At 32.1% G+C, this 13,825-nt stretch overlaps 1 protein-coding gene across 1 annotated transcript in view; it reads left to right on the top strand.

The window, feature by feature from the left end:
* LOC132757111 (sodium- and chloride-dependent glycine transporter 1-like) overlaps nucleotides 1–13,825 on the top strand; it is a gene marked incomplete at its 5' end in the record, with an annotated part of 51,268 nt that overhangs the window by 17,950 nt on the left and 19,493 nt on the right. The window contains 1 exon segment of the mRNA XM_060748298.1: nucleotides 13,287–13,448. Within this exon segment, the coding sequence (XP_060604281.1) occupies nucleotides 13,287–13,448 (162 nt within the window).

The raw sequence follows: 13,825 nt of genomic DNA, 5'->3' as shown, positions 1-13,825 counted from the left end.
CGTTATTGAATTATACTGGTGCCTCATATTTCCGTGGTACTTAACTGTTTAACACAGACAACAAAAGTTAAGAGGATAAAATGCTGGAAAACAAAGTGGATATTGTAGGATAGACATGTCATTTGCATCATAGTTTATTCCATGTAAGCAATTATGTACACAACATTGTAATTAACACCCACCTGCGGCCTTGTGAGTAAATTTGTGTTTTCATATTTCCAAGGCAATTACATTTTAACAGTTTCAAAAGCAAAACCAATAGTAAACTTTATTTATTAGTACACCTATACCTAGGCTCATCTAAAAGGGGCGATTTTCTCTTTGGCATTTATAAAATACCTCCTCAATGGTTGTATAACAAAGAAGATTTTCTTAAAAGGTATGAAATCTAAAAGAAAAATGGTGAAATATTAAATAACTTTGCTCTTAATCTGAATAACTGAATAAAATATTTTTTTTATTTCTATATGTAACATTTCGATGAAAATACAATAAAATAGTAAAAGTAAAACTACTGGCAGGTTCATTAAGTCTAGGAGGCACTTAAGACTGTTGAACGGGATTTAGTATGTTTCAGTGTACGCCTTCAGGTTAAGCCAATCAATTTCTTGAATTAGAGATATAATTATTAATAGTTCACTTCAGGTTTTCGTAAAGAAATCATAAGCAAACCTATTGTTGATTACAATTGGCATGAGGTAAAACGGCGAACCTCAATTCTAAAAAAGAATTTCTGTCGTGGGGAAATATGTGACAAATAATTCATAAAAATGACATGAGACAAATGTGCTTTCTTGTCCCTTAAAAACACATGAGACAAATGTGCTTTCTTGTCCCCTAAAAAAATTGATCGGTGCACATTTGTCACACAAATGAGTTTTTTGGGGCAGACATTTGAGGTCCCATTTGTCTCATGTGGGACAAATGCGACCGCATCGGTCTTACGTAAGACAAATGTGTCCGAGACAAATGTGCTCCTACAAAGCATAAAAAAATTCATTTTCTGGGCATTTATGCCGTAAGAGTAGATCTTCAAAAATGGGTTGGGTAATATTACCGAAAAAAATATTAACTTACAATGTTCCCAAAACTTGCCTTTACTTTATAATTTCAGTTAAATGTATAGGTAATTGTGTTTTAATTGTATGTTCTTTATCATTTGAACATTTTTTTATAAGTTAAGCATAAAAATTCATTACCTGACGCATTTATAACAGAAGTGTACAGCTTCAAAAGAAGGTGGGGTAAAATAACCCCCAAGAAAGCGCGTTCAAAATTAATAAGCTCCTAAAACTTGCCCTTATTTTACAATTTTAGTGCAATAATCATATATTAATTGAATTTTGTGGTAATATATATAAATATGTATTACATTTAAGAAGAAAAGAAACATGTCATAGCAACCTTTAAGATTATCACAATTAACCAAAAACTTAACAGGTAAAAAAACCCACAGTTTTTGCATTTTGTTGCCTTTTAGTATATCTTCATGACATAAAGTAGAAGAATTGTGCTACAGTTGTCATAGCTGATTATAGCTGTATTAGTTTGGCATAAAAATCATTACAAGAGAATGTATCACAGAGGGCAAGTTAAAAAATGGGTCCGACAAAGCAGTGCTAATTGTACATGATTTTATTTTTTAATGTGTAATAGTCATGTTTTGCCATTTTCTGACAATTATTATCAATAAATTATGATATCGTAGCATAGTCATATTTTGGTAAAACACTTTTTTGCAGATATTTTTTGTAAAATCTACGAAATTCTAACTGAATATTTTTGAATAAAAAGTTTGGAAAGCTGTACTTCCTATTGTTGGTCAAGTTAATATGGTCCTTACTAAAAAACGCCAGTTATAATGAAGTTATGTATTTATACTGTGTTTATCTATAGTGTATGGAGTAAAAAAATATCAAATCTTGTATGTGTGTACTCAAAAAGATGTTTATTTTATGTTTAAAAAAGAGGCTGTATAGCAAATACAAGTATTTTCAAATTTCTTTAATCAATTAAGAAACAAAAAACATCATTTAAATGTTTTATTTATCATAACTAATTCACACAAAAAATGTATAAAAACAACATACTAGTATTTTGGTAACTTTTGTTTCACCCCTGTAACATAAAATAGATGTAAGTGTGCTTAAATAGAAATTATCGCGAGGCATTATAACACCGCAAAACGTCCGTACCGCAAAACGTTCGTACGAGTATATGGACGTTTTGCGGCGCGTATTGTCAACATTTTTCTGACGTACATTTTGCGGCAAAAAGGCATGATCCTGCCGCATAAGTCCATATTTTAAAGACTATATATTTTTCGTTAATTTTGTCCAGTTATTATCAGGTGTTATTGTGTGTTAATTTTAGCTCACCTGAGTATGCGCCCGTCTGTCTGTCCGTCCAAATTTAGCTTGTTACCACTCTAGCATCCACATACCCTAAGCAATATGTCCAGAGTTATCTGCCCTTGAATTACAATATCTGTCATATTTCACATTGTTACCAATCCAACGCTTTCATTTCTTCTTCAATCTTGACAATTTTCAACCTTAAAATCTCAACAAAGTTAGATTATAGGCTAAGTAAAAAACAAGACAAAAAAAACACACACACAAAAAAACGCACTATATTTCACCTTGTTAGAAAAACGCACTATATTTCACCTTGTTAGTGCTTTCGTTTCTTCTCCATTCTTAATTTTTTTATACAGAATATGTATAACAATAAGGTCTCGATCAAGTTCATTTATGAGCTAAAACGACTGAATATGTCAAGAGTTTTTTGCCTTTGAATAATAAAAATAAAAACATATTTTAATATTTTAAAGTCAAATTATTAAATTGTGATAAAACTGCCATTTCTTTGTTATCAATGATCAGATGTCATTCATATATTTATGACAGGACGGACATCTTGAATAGTTCAACTATAATGTTGACCTTGAAATGACCTTGACCTCAAGGTCACTATTGAAGTTTGCTTAAGTTACCATATCTTTGACATTCACAGATATTTGGATATTGATGACCATTTCAGACGTAGAATTGAGTACTGATATTAGTTACCCAGATTCTGACCAAGTACATGAAATGTACTTGCTTTTTATGCTCCCCGAAAAATTTCGGGGGAGCATATAGTCGTCGGGTTGTCCGTCCGTCCGTCAGTCCGTCCGTACGTACGTACGTCCCGAATTCGTGTCCGGCCCATAACTTTGTTATTTGAAGTCGGATTTTAAAACTATTTCACAGAAATGATCACCATATTGAGACGACGTGTCGCGCGCAACATTTGGGTCGCTACCTTGAAGGTCAAGGTCACAGCATGACCTTGCAGCAAAATCATGTCCGGTCCATAACTTCATTATTTGAAGTCGGATTTTAAAAATATTTCACAGAAATGATCACCATATTGAGACGATGTGTCGCGCGCAACATTTGGGTCGCTACCTTGAAGGTCAAGGTCACAGCATGACCTTGCAGCAAAATCGTGTCCGGCCCATTACTTTGTTATTTGAAGTCGGATTTTAAAACTTTTTCACAGAAATGATCACCATATTGAGACGACGTGTCGCGCGCAACATTTGGGTCGCTACCTTGAAGGTCAAGGTCACAGCATGACCTTGCAGCAAAATCGTGTCCGGTCCATAACTTTGTTATTTGAAGTCGGATTTTAAAAATATTTCACAGAAATGATCACCATATTGAGACGATGTGTCGCGCGCAACATCTGGGTCGCTTCCTTGAAGGTCAAGGTCACAGCATGACCTTTTTTAAGGTTACAGCATGACCCTGCAGCAAAATCGTGTCCGGTCCATAACTTTATTATTTGAAGTCGGATTTTAAAAATATTTCACAGAAATGATCACCATATTGAGACGATGTGTCGCGCGCAACATTTGGGTCGCTACCTTGAAGGTCAAGGTCACAGCATGACCTTGCAGCAAAATCGTGTCCAGCCCATTACTTTGTTATTTGAAGTCGGATTTTAAAACTTTTTCACAGAAATGATCACCATATTGAGACGACGTGTCGCGCGCAACATTTGGGTCGCTACCTTGAAGGTCAAGGTCACAGCATGACCTTGCAGCAAAATCGTGTCCGGTCCATAACTTTGTTATTTGAAGTCGGATTTTAAAAATATTTCACAGAAATGATCACCATATTGAGACGATGTGTCGCGCGCAACATCTGGGTCGCTTCCTTGAAGGTCAAGGTCACAGCATGACCTTGCAGCAAAATCGTGTCCGGCCCATAACTTCGCTATTTGAAGTTGGATTCAAAAAGTATTTCACAGAAATGATCATCATATTAAGATGACGTGTCACGCACAACATTTGGGTCGCTGCCTTGAAGGTCACAGCATGACCTTGCAGCAAAATCGTGTACGGCCCATAACTTCCTTATTTGAAGTCAGATTTTTAAACTATTTCACAGAAATGATCACCATATTAAAATGGCGTGTCGCGCGCAACATCTGGGTCGCTACCTTAAAGGTCAAGGTCACGGCATGACCTTGCAGCAAAATCGTGTCCGGCCCATAACTTTGTTACTGGAAGTCGGATTTAACAACTATTTCACAGAGATGATCACCATATTGAATCGGCGTGCCGCATGCAACATTTGGGTCCCTACCTTGAAGGTCAAGGTCACAGCATGACCTTGCAGCAAAATCATGTCCGGCGCATTACTTCGTTATTTGAAGTCGGATTTTACAACTATTTCACAAAAATGATCACCATATTGAGACAATGTGCTGTGCACAATATTTGGGTTGTTTTTACACTTTGAACTTTGTCTGTGGCATAACTCTGACACAACAAGAGGTATACCTTCCTGTGTCCAAAACCTATTTGGGGAGCATCACCCGGTTCAACCGGCTCTTGTTATTTGTAATATTCAATGCTATCTACCCTTGTCATATGGAGCCTTTATAGGCAGGTGGGCGATATAAGGCCACCATGACCTTTTTGCTTTGTTCAATTATAAAATTACATTGTTCAATTATAAAATTACATTATGGCATTCAAACAAAACGCTTACATTACGATATTTTAAAATATGCTTTAGTTTTTATCAATAGAACACATTGAACTTCTTTTTCATCATTTCCTATGCGGAAGAATGTTTCTTATGATATACTCTATAACACATTATCTATGTAATTTATAGGCGAAATGTTTTGTTCTTCAGGAGATAAAATAATACGGTTTGGTAAAGGGACGGTCTTTCCGACTAACCTATAGATTAAATCATTTTTCAAAGTTATATTTTATTACAATTTCAAACTTGCATTTATTAGATTTGTAATTCAAAATATTTGAGCCGCGTCAAGCAGAAATGCGCACTGTCGTCATTTTTTCCACATATTGATGATGTTCAAAAATTACAATATCATCTTTGAGAAAATATAAAGGCCCCATCTCCATGACAGTATAGCTCTCTCGCTCAAATATGACTACGCTGTCAAAAGCCCCCATCCATCCCCCGTAAAATTAACGGTAGAACCAAACCTCCATAGTCAACAAGAACCCAAAAAATCATTCCCACTTCTTGATGCAATTATATGAAAAGCTATTGTCAAAAGCAAAGCTTAATTTTAATATTTTTTGTCGTACACTCAGTCAAATCCCCGGTTCGTCCGTCCGTATAGCCGTCCTGTATGTCTATAAGATTACATTTATTTCAATATCATCGTTTTTATATCTCTGTTGCTGCTGCTTGGTTCCATTCCATAAAAAGATCTTTTCAAAAAACATCCTCGGGTTAAGCATATTTCTTTTTTAAATAAAAAAAGGTCAGAACTATTATATATATATATATAGGATCACAAAAATATTGCACTTTAAATTTCGTCATATCTTTACCTGAAACAATATGAAAGTGACAGAACCAATAAAAGTTACGTTTATAATGAATATATTTTAATACAGAAAATATGGACGATATGCGACTCAAAGACACACTCTCGCCGCAAAACGTACCAAGTACGATATGCACACGCGTACGTTTTGCGGTGTTACAAGGCATGCGCAGAAGCAGTTTTTATTACGTTCTTTCTACAAAAAAATGTAATTTTATTAATTTTGATACATGTTTTTAACACCACCTGTAATTGATTATGTTTTTCTTAAAGACCCATTATGCCTCAAAAAGCTTTTATTTTCCTTTCTCTAAAGCTTTTTTAAATTTTGGTATAGTTTATATTATCCATATCGTTACTCACTGGCCAATCACCTGAACTATTTTATCTGTGACATTTTGGCAATAAGTATAGTTGTTGTGAGTTAGTATTTTGTATGGAAGGAAGTTAAAATACTACTTTCCTTACATTTAGCTACATTTACTACAAATTATTTTAGATTTATCGCTATTTTATTCAGCATCTTACATTCCCTTAAACCATTATTTAATTTATTTGTTTTGAGGCATAATGTGCCTTTGATAAAGGTAAGAAATTTTGCATCATAATAACAATTAAGAAAGAGTGCATTAAAAACATCAAAAGACACATATATTAATCAAGAACCATGAGTTGTGTGTAATGCATTTTGTGAGAGTGTAGTTGTGAAATTTGATATAAACACATCATCATTTTTTAACATGTTTAAGCTATCAATAATTGTCACAGAAATACATACATCTTGAAATTATGCACTTATACATTCTGTACAAAAGTCGATTTAAAAGCAACAATTTTCACACAAAGCAACCGACAAGCATTTAGTTGTAATTTCCATTTATAAGTGCATAGTCGCTGTTTCCTTCTGATCCACTAGCTATGTTATGTGTTGTCTCACTATTCAGCAGAAATAAGATTTTAAATGTCAGTACTTTGGGAGTGTTTCAAAATCAGACTGAGCACTGACTGTGTAGATGGCAAAAATGATGCATCAGCTCCTGACAGTTTGATCAATCTGGGATGTTATATTTTTGATCCTTGAAAATCGTTCAACACAATAACATTGATATGTTGCATAGTTTCAGTTTCTTCTTTTTGGCTTTTTTCCCGTTGGGTGGTTCTAGTATTCCTTCGTGAATCACCCTTAAGGATGTGTTGCCTGACTTAAGATTTCTCCTTTGGTTTTAATCTGATATTAAAATATGATAAACAAGATCAACAAGGAAAGGCGGCGTTTAATGAACGCAACCCCCATACGACCCAGCAACAGAAACAGCAATGTTACATTACAATGTTAAGAATACACAATATGGCACACGTTGTTAGAAGCTTGCATATATCACTTGTGAAAGACTTCATAACCCTATTTTAAAAAAAAATTCAATTGTTTAGTTCAACACAATTTTCATATTTAGACTACTTGGGTCCATACACTGTTTTTCATGGAGTGGCGCAATGGTTACATTGAAGAATCCTTGATAACCGTCTTATGAACTTGTTTACGGATGTTTAAAATTTTAAGTTTCACTATTATAATTTCACTTCATTTTTGTTTAAATACTGAATTTTGCTTGGATGACGTTGTTAGAAGCTTGTATATATCACTGTTTTCAAAAAAAAAAAATTGAAAATATTGCAGACTTGGTTTGATTGAGCCTGTTCATGGATGGTACTGGATAGTGCAAACTACCGTCCACACCCCAAGCACCTCCTCAAGGATAATTCAACCTTTAGCATGAAATAGTAAAATTTGAATTTTGAAACATTCGCAGATGTGTTAATACGGAGGTCATCATGGAAAGCTCAATGTGACTTTTTTCAGCCAGTCCATTAAAAGTGGCGTATGGTCCCACAATTAATGTGGAATATGGCATTTATTAACCTCTTTTGTTGTTGTTATCATGCCTAAATCTATCTATGAAAACTGTACTTGCATATTACCTGCATAGCAAGAAACCTAAGCTGTTAGATTATATTGTATACATTTGGAAACATTGTTATAATTATAGTAAAGTTTACATCTTGAGGTCGTACAATATGAAATGGAGTGGTTGAAAGGAAATCAAATATTACCTGACATGATGCTTTATAAATAATGAAGATGATACTAGAGATCTGGAAGATGATGATGATGATGATCCATTTAATAATCAGCATGTTTACGCATAATATTTCCAAAATCTATCAAAGATTTACAAATTTATGTACAAATTATAACAATTGACAATTATGACCTTAACCTTTGAGCCCGAGCCTTGATTATTTCTTGTTTGATAAAATGCAACACATCTGTGCAACTCAGAATTGTTGACCAGACAAGAGTATCAACGCAAAAAATTAGGGGTGACTTTGAGCAACACATCTTGTTTTAGCGTGATACACATCCGATCAATGTAAAAAAGTTATGCTTAATTGTAACAAAATTATCCATGAATGACAATGTCGTTGGAATGACAACGCCATCTATTAATCATATTTTGAATATGGAAGTACAAGTGTTACTTGATTTTTGAATGTGACACATCGAAATAATGTCAAAAAACATTTTTATTAAGTTATTGCAAAAACCCATCCAGGAATGACATAATTATTGATTTGACATGACCATCAGTGCACAATTTATGCAAAATATGCAAAGGTATTCAAAGTGAGGAATATAAAAGAAGGGATGGCACTGTACAAATAATAATTCCTCTCTTTTTATTGTAGGTGAGGGGCATAAAATGCTGCTTTTGTTTTAAGTATTGAAATTGACTGTTTTCTTTTGTGCAGAATGTATAAATGCACCTATCCTTATATTAATATATGTATTTAAATTGTGTTTTAAGTTTAATTGATATGTCCAATAAGGCTCAAATAACTTTTGCTATCCACTATTGCAATTTTTCTATGACTGTGATTTTATTCAGTATGATACACAACATTCATTTATAAATGCTCCTTTCATCAATGACAATAACCATTTCTTTTTTCTTTCATGTTAGATAATATAGTTGTCAAAGTTAAAATGATACTGATGATGTGTCAACCAAAACTAAAGGTTATATTAAATGTAATGAGATCGAATATCCATTTTTACAAATTTTGCTGGAAGAACATTATAAAAAATCTTTTTAAAAAAGTATTAATCCGTTGTATTTTTGTTTTCAAAACATATAAAATGCCATCACATAATTGCTAAACATATACATGTATTATAGAACAAAAAAGCAAGTTGATGAACATAATATTTAATGGTTTAGGTGTTATTTTTCCTCACTGAGTTTTAAAACTCTAAAATATATGATAAGGTAACTACTTTTAATGACTTGTCAAGCTATAATCAACTGATAAAAGACAGACAACTATGACAAAATTTCAGGCAACAAAATCTCAAAAATGTGTTTCGGTACCATTTTTTTGTGATAATTTTAAATTGCGATGACATGGTGTTTCTTTCTTCTTTAATGTAATACATATTTTTATTTTATGCTTTTCAGTGGATTACTGATTTATCCGTGAAAATTATATTTGATAATTTCACAGTGAAAATTATCAAAATATAATTTCACACTTTTTAATGACGAAACTACTTTTTTAAGATTTTCCCCATGTGGTACCTCAATTTTATTTTTGCTGACAATTCTGACAATGTCAGGCTGTTTAAAGAAAAGCAAAGCTGAAATTGATAAATAACTTAAATGTCAAAAGTAATAAAAAGAAGAAAACTTACTTCTATTCATTCAAATTCCAATCACCAAATTTCGTCTCTAAATTTTTTTGTTTCATTTTTACAGTCTGAAAAATACATTTCTTCCACATGCAAAACTACTCTTGATGACATTTGGGCATATTAAAGTATCCTACGAGCAATTACTGCCGTATGCTTTAGGAAAACTTGAAAAGCAATGACAGCTATCCCCGTAGAATAAGTAAACAACCCAGCGTTTTCGAGCCAGCCTTTGATTAGTTTGAAGTTTTCCATTTTCCTTGCTGCTATTTGAATGATTTCACATCTGTCAACACTTATTTTTTTCTGTTACAATCCTCAAATAAGTTTTCTTTCTTTTAAAAAGGTGTATTACTAACAAATCCAAATGATATCCCTCTGAATCAAACACAATTATTTTCCTCCCGTGAAATACACAACTTTAAAAAATGGCTGCCGCTTACATTTAACAAAGCCAGGTCTAATATAAATTCGCAGTAAGTAACGGAAATATGGATGGATGATCGGACTTTTTCTCCTACAAGAATTGTTTGTTTTTATTATTAAAACAAGCGATCATTCATATTTTTTTAATAAAATGAATAATGTCACCGTCATAACGTTGATTGTGGAATAATTTTTCAGCTCAAGACTTCTTGTATTTAATGAGAAATTCCGACTAAATGGGGCTCTCAGTGGGGAAAACAAATTTTAATATTAACGTTAATATTATAGAAATTTCGTTTTAACATGTTTTTAAGCATAAAATAAAAAGAAAATTTGTTTGTTTGTTGTGTAAGATGTAATTTTATTTTATCTCGTGAACTTTAAAAACAGTATTCTCACTCGTGGCTACGCCACTCGTGAGAATACTGTTTTTAAAGCCCACTCGATGAAATAAAATTTCATTTTACACACAAACAAACAAATATCCTCTATATATATCTTATCACAAAATTCAAATACATGATAAATACACTACAATTGTAAAGTAAAGGCAAGTTTTAGAAGCTTTATAATTTTGAACTTTTTTCTTACTTTTTTTCCCTCTTTCTTTCTCGGTTATTTTACCTCACCCATTTTTGAAGCTGTACACTTCTGTTATAAATGCGTCAGGTAATGAATTTTTATGCTTAACTTATAAAAATGTGCTCAAATGATAAATAACATACAATTAAAACACAATTTCCTTTACATTAAACTGAAATTATAATATAACGGCAAGTTTTGGGAACAATGTATTTTTAATTATTTTTTTCAGTAAGTTTTACTCTTATATCATAAATGCTTCAGATAATGATTTTTTATGCTTAACTTGTCTAGCTATGTTAAATTTATAAAGTACACACAATTTCAATGCAATTCCATCTATATTGTTTAAATACGGAAAACGAAAGTCATCATATTGTCAAGAAATGCATTTTTTACCACTTTTTAGGTAAATTGTTAGTGATAATCTTAAAGTTTGCCATATAATTTATTTTCGCTTCATCGAATTATTAATTAGCCATATTTTACCTGATATTGTGCAATTAAAACTACATTGTACAAAATCTGTATGTAAAAAATCAAGAAACAAAAATTATATGGTATTTTGTAATTTTTGGCGGCCATATCAAATTGATGTGCATCAACCAACTAAAAAGCCTTTAAGAATAGGCTATAAATTTGACTATAAAAAGTTAGTTATGCAGTAAACGAAAAATTTTATCAACTTACAGTGTTACATAAATGAGTAAATAAACAAATTTAATGAAAAACATTAAACTCAAATCTTTTAATAGGATGTACATTTTAAAGATTTTAAGGGAGCATACATTATCACAAGATTTGAATATTATTTTTTATTTTAATTATCTTTTTATTGTTTTATTTTTTGTTCGCCGGTGTTATCCATTTGATCCAATTATGAACTTAGACTTCTTCGAAGAAAGTGTAGGCAGAATCAATAACACATAAATGTGTACGCTGTATCTTGATTTTTTAAGAGTGTACGTAGTATCATAATGTCTATGTCCTGAAAAAAGTTCGTTTTGAAACATTTTTCGTACAAAGAAAAAATAACAAAGATTGAAAATGTATTTATGAAACAGGTTCTACAATTAAATAACTTCCAGCTCTGTGAAACTTTCAGTTTAATCGAAAATTTCTCAATTACTGTAACATTTCAAAGCCGAGTGTACGCAGTATCCAGAATCAAAATAGCATTCAACGCGATATACCGACAAGAAAGGAAAGACTTGTGCCAAGGTATTTAGAATATTAAAACAAGAAGTAAGGACTTCTTCTTTTCAAAAGAAATTAAATCAAATATATTCTGATTGCTTTACATGACTCGTTTTTGTTCAAAATACAGATTGAAAAAGTGTTCGGGGTATCAGAATTTTGATGATGCGCGCGCATGGTATGACCCCCTTGGTAATAAAATAGGAAGGAGAGAAAGTCTACAGAGTGAATAAAACTTATCACAAAATTTTGATATCAAAGAAAGGATAATTCTTGAAATAAAGGTGACAGAATTATGTGACTATTTACAAATATAAGCAAGGTAAATGCCTTCAGCAACAAAAAAGAAACAGTAAAAGCACCGGCAAATTTTAAGCAAGATTCTAAGTCAATGAAATTTAATTCATGGTATATAGTTTTAAGTAGTTATTGGCAGTGTCAAACTAATCTAACCTTTTGTGGCTTTCAATAACCTTATCGTACCAAAACTCATCGTACACATAAATATTTGGACAACAAGACGTCAGTTTATATCTTTTCACAAAAGTATTTGCTATAAAACACAATAATGTTTCTCCATAAGTTGTTAGTAGAAATACTAACAAACATTCACGATATGGGCTTTGATCTGATGACCATTTCACTGGCACAAAATCGGTTGCTGCCAATTTACCGTCAATAACAATTTGCACTATTAAACCTAAATGTGTATGATTTCTAGGAAATATGTGTAGGTCAGACCCACATGATCCACTAAGAAATTTTAACAGTAAATATAATCTAGCACTTTTATAAAATATACTCACTCTAGCGGGAATCCGCCATTACTACGTATCGTACCATTTCACCTCGCTTAAAAAAGTATCGAACCTCTATAGATATGTTCGACCCCCTGTTCTGTAGATGTAATACTTGTAGATCATTTGTTTCCATTAGTTGTTACTTGTAAGTCATCTTTTCCTTATCACTCATGTAGTGTACTTGTGTGATCAATAACCTAATTTTATCTCTAGTGACTCGTCTCTTATCAATAGCATACACTATCTAGTAATGAAATAACAAAACTTCATTAGAGATTTGTCAGCACTCTTTATTCTAAATGAAAAGTTATCAAGACTATAGTTTCAAAGCTAAAATGCATCAATAATGATAATGATGAATATTTCAATATGAGTAAGTTAATGTTAGAATGTTAAGTCTAATTATTCCTAATATTACACTCACGTTCGCTGTTTTATAGGGGTTTTATTTATTCTATATAATTATGTTTATATTTTCGTATGCAAACTAACATTTTAAACGTTCAGAAATGTTCAAAAAGATTCGTGATGCTTTCAAAAATTGATTCAAAGCTATCTTATTATGCATTTGAATAATAATTGATAATAACATTTGATGTCGTTTCTTTAAAGTTTAGTCATACTACATGTCTACATTATACCGAATATTTGATTTAATATGTTTTCAGTTTATTGTTATTATGTCGGCTATTAACTACACACCTGTGTATTACTACACCGACCAACCTTTTCCATCATGGGCTCAAGCTGTTGGCTGGATCCTCGCATGTCTTCCTCTTTTGTGGATAATAATAGGAGCCATTGTCGTACTTGTCAAAAACAACTTTAATGTAAGATGACAAATTATATTTTATTTCTATTGAGTTGTATGTTTCCCTTTAAAGCTGAACAGAAGTTTTCCGTTGAAAAGATAATACTAATGTATTGTTTGGAAATATTGACCTGAGTTATTTGAATATTCAATGACCTTTTTTTCGCTAATATTGTTGGATACCGAAGTCTATTATACTTAACGTTACCGGCAAAACACTTGCCTAACTAGCCCCGCTGATAACAGTTAAGAATCTTAGTTTCAAAGTGAAGGTTGTAGATTCGAATCTTAATGAAACGTTATTTTACTATTATTATTACTATTATATTAACGACCATTTACGACTGTACAAATTGAACAAATATACATCTATAAATCAAAGTTATGATTTTTTTA

This window comes from Ruditapes philippinarum, unplaced genomic scaffold (assembly GCF_026571515.1).
Source record: "Ruditapes philippinarum isolate M1 unplaced genomic scaffold, ASM2657151v2 ctg3120_1_1_1_1, whole genome shotgun sequence".
Classification (NCBI taxonomy): domain Eukaryota; kingdom Metazoa; phylum Mollusca; class Bivalvia; order Venerida; family Veneridae; genus Ruditapes; species Ruditapes philippinarum.
The sequence above is the reverse complement of the archived record's forward strand: the minus strand, read 5'-3'. Positions and strand labels throughout refer to the sequence as shown.